The 971-nt window shown below is 42.9% G+C and overlaps 1 protein-coding gene across 1 annotated transcript in view; it reads left to right on the forward strand.

The window, feature by feature from the left end:
- The window catches only part of LOC119590722, a gene marked incomplete at its 5' end in the record, with an annotated part of 9066 nt that overhangs the window by 3720 nt on the left and 4375 nt on the right, over positions 1-971 (forward strand). Inside the window, 1 exon segment of the mRNA XM_037939410.1 lies at positions 173-405. Coding sequence (XP_037795338.1) covers positions 173-405 — 233 coding nt within the window.

The raw sequence follows: 971 nt of genomic DNA on the forward strand, positions 1-971 counted from the left end.
GAGAGTAATGTGGATATATAATGCACATTATCCTTCACTTGTGGTAAAAATATATATTATTATAATTTTCTTTGTATTGTTATTTACTGTACACATCCTCTTATCAGCATCGTTGTTGTTATTTATGCTGTATTATCAACCTGGTAGAGTGACTTTCCCTCCCATACTACAGGCAAGCACCAACTGCCGCTGAGCTTCTACTGCGCCACCTGCATGGAAGTCATCTGCCGGGACTGCACGGTCGTAACACACCCGCAGGACCACAAGATCCTGGATACTGCCGACGCCCTTGCTAAGCTCCGCACCAGCGCCGTCACCCTCCTGCGGCACTACACACTCGTGCGGTCCTTCCACACGTCCCTCTCCGCCGCCCTCGAGATGTACATCGCCAACAACCCAACTATGGTAAAAATGTTGAGATGTACATCGCCAACAACCCAACTATGGTAAAAATGTTGAGATGTATATCGCCAACAACCCAACTATGGTAAAAATGTTGAGATGTACATCGCCAACAACCCAACTATGGTAAAAATGTTGAGATGTACATCGCCAACAACCCAACTATGGTAAAAATGTTGAGATGTACATCGCCAACAACCCAACTATGGTAAAAAGGGGCTGTCCGGTCTCCGTGTCGTTTGCAGCTGTTATTCTACTGGGCTCCCGTGTGGCTCGTCTCTTTCTTGCCCCGGCCTAATGGGGGAGTTAAGGTTGTTTTTAGCCTGGTTTACTGGGAGAAAAAATGAATTATAGATTATGAGGGAAATTTAGGGAATGAGTTGGCTGTGATTTAGGGTGGCCAATAGGTTAGATAAAGGATTCATTGTTCTTGACTACTGTTTTACTTTAAAATTTGTAGGGACTTACATACTCAGTCTGGATTTTTGGATGTTAACACAGGTTTGTGTTTTTTAAATTTATTTATGCATTTAAGTGTCTGTTTATCTAGTTACTAGATTTGCTGTTTT

This window comes from Penaeus monodon, chromosome 27 (assembly GCF_015228065.2).
Source record: "Penaeus monodon isolate SGIC_2016 chromosome 27, NSTDA_Pmon_1, whole genome shotgun sequence".
Classification (NCBI taxonomy): domain Eukaryota; kingdom Metazoa; phylum Arthropoda; class Malacostraca; order Decapoda; family Penaeidae; genus Penaeus; species Penaeus monodon.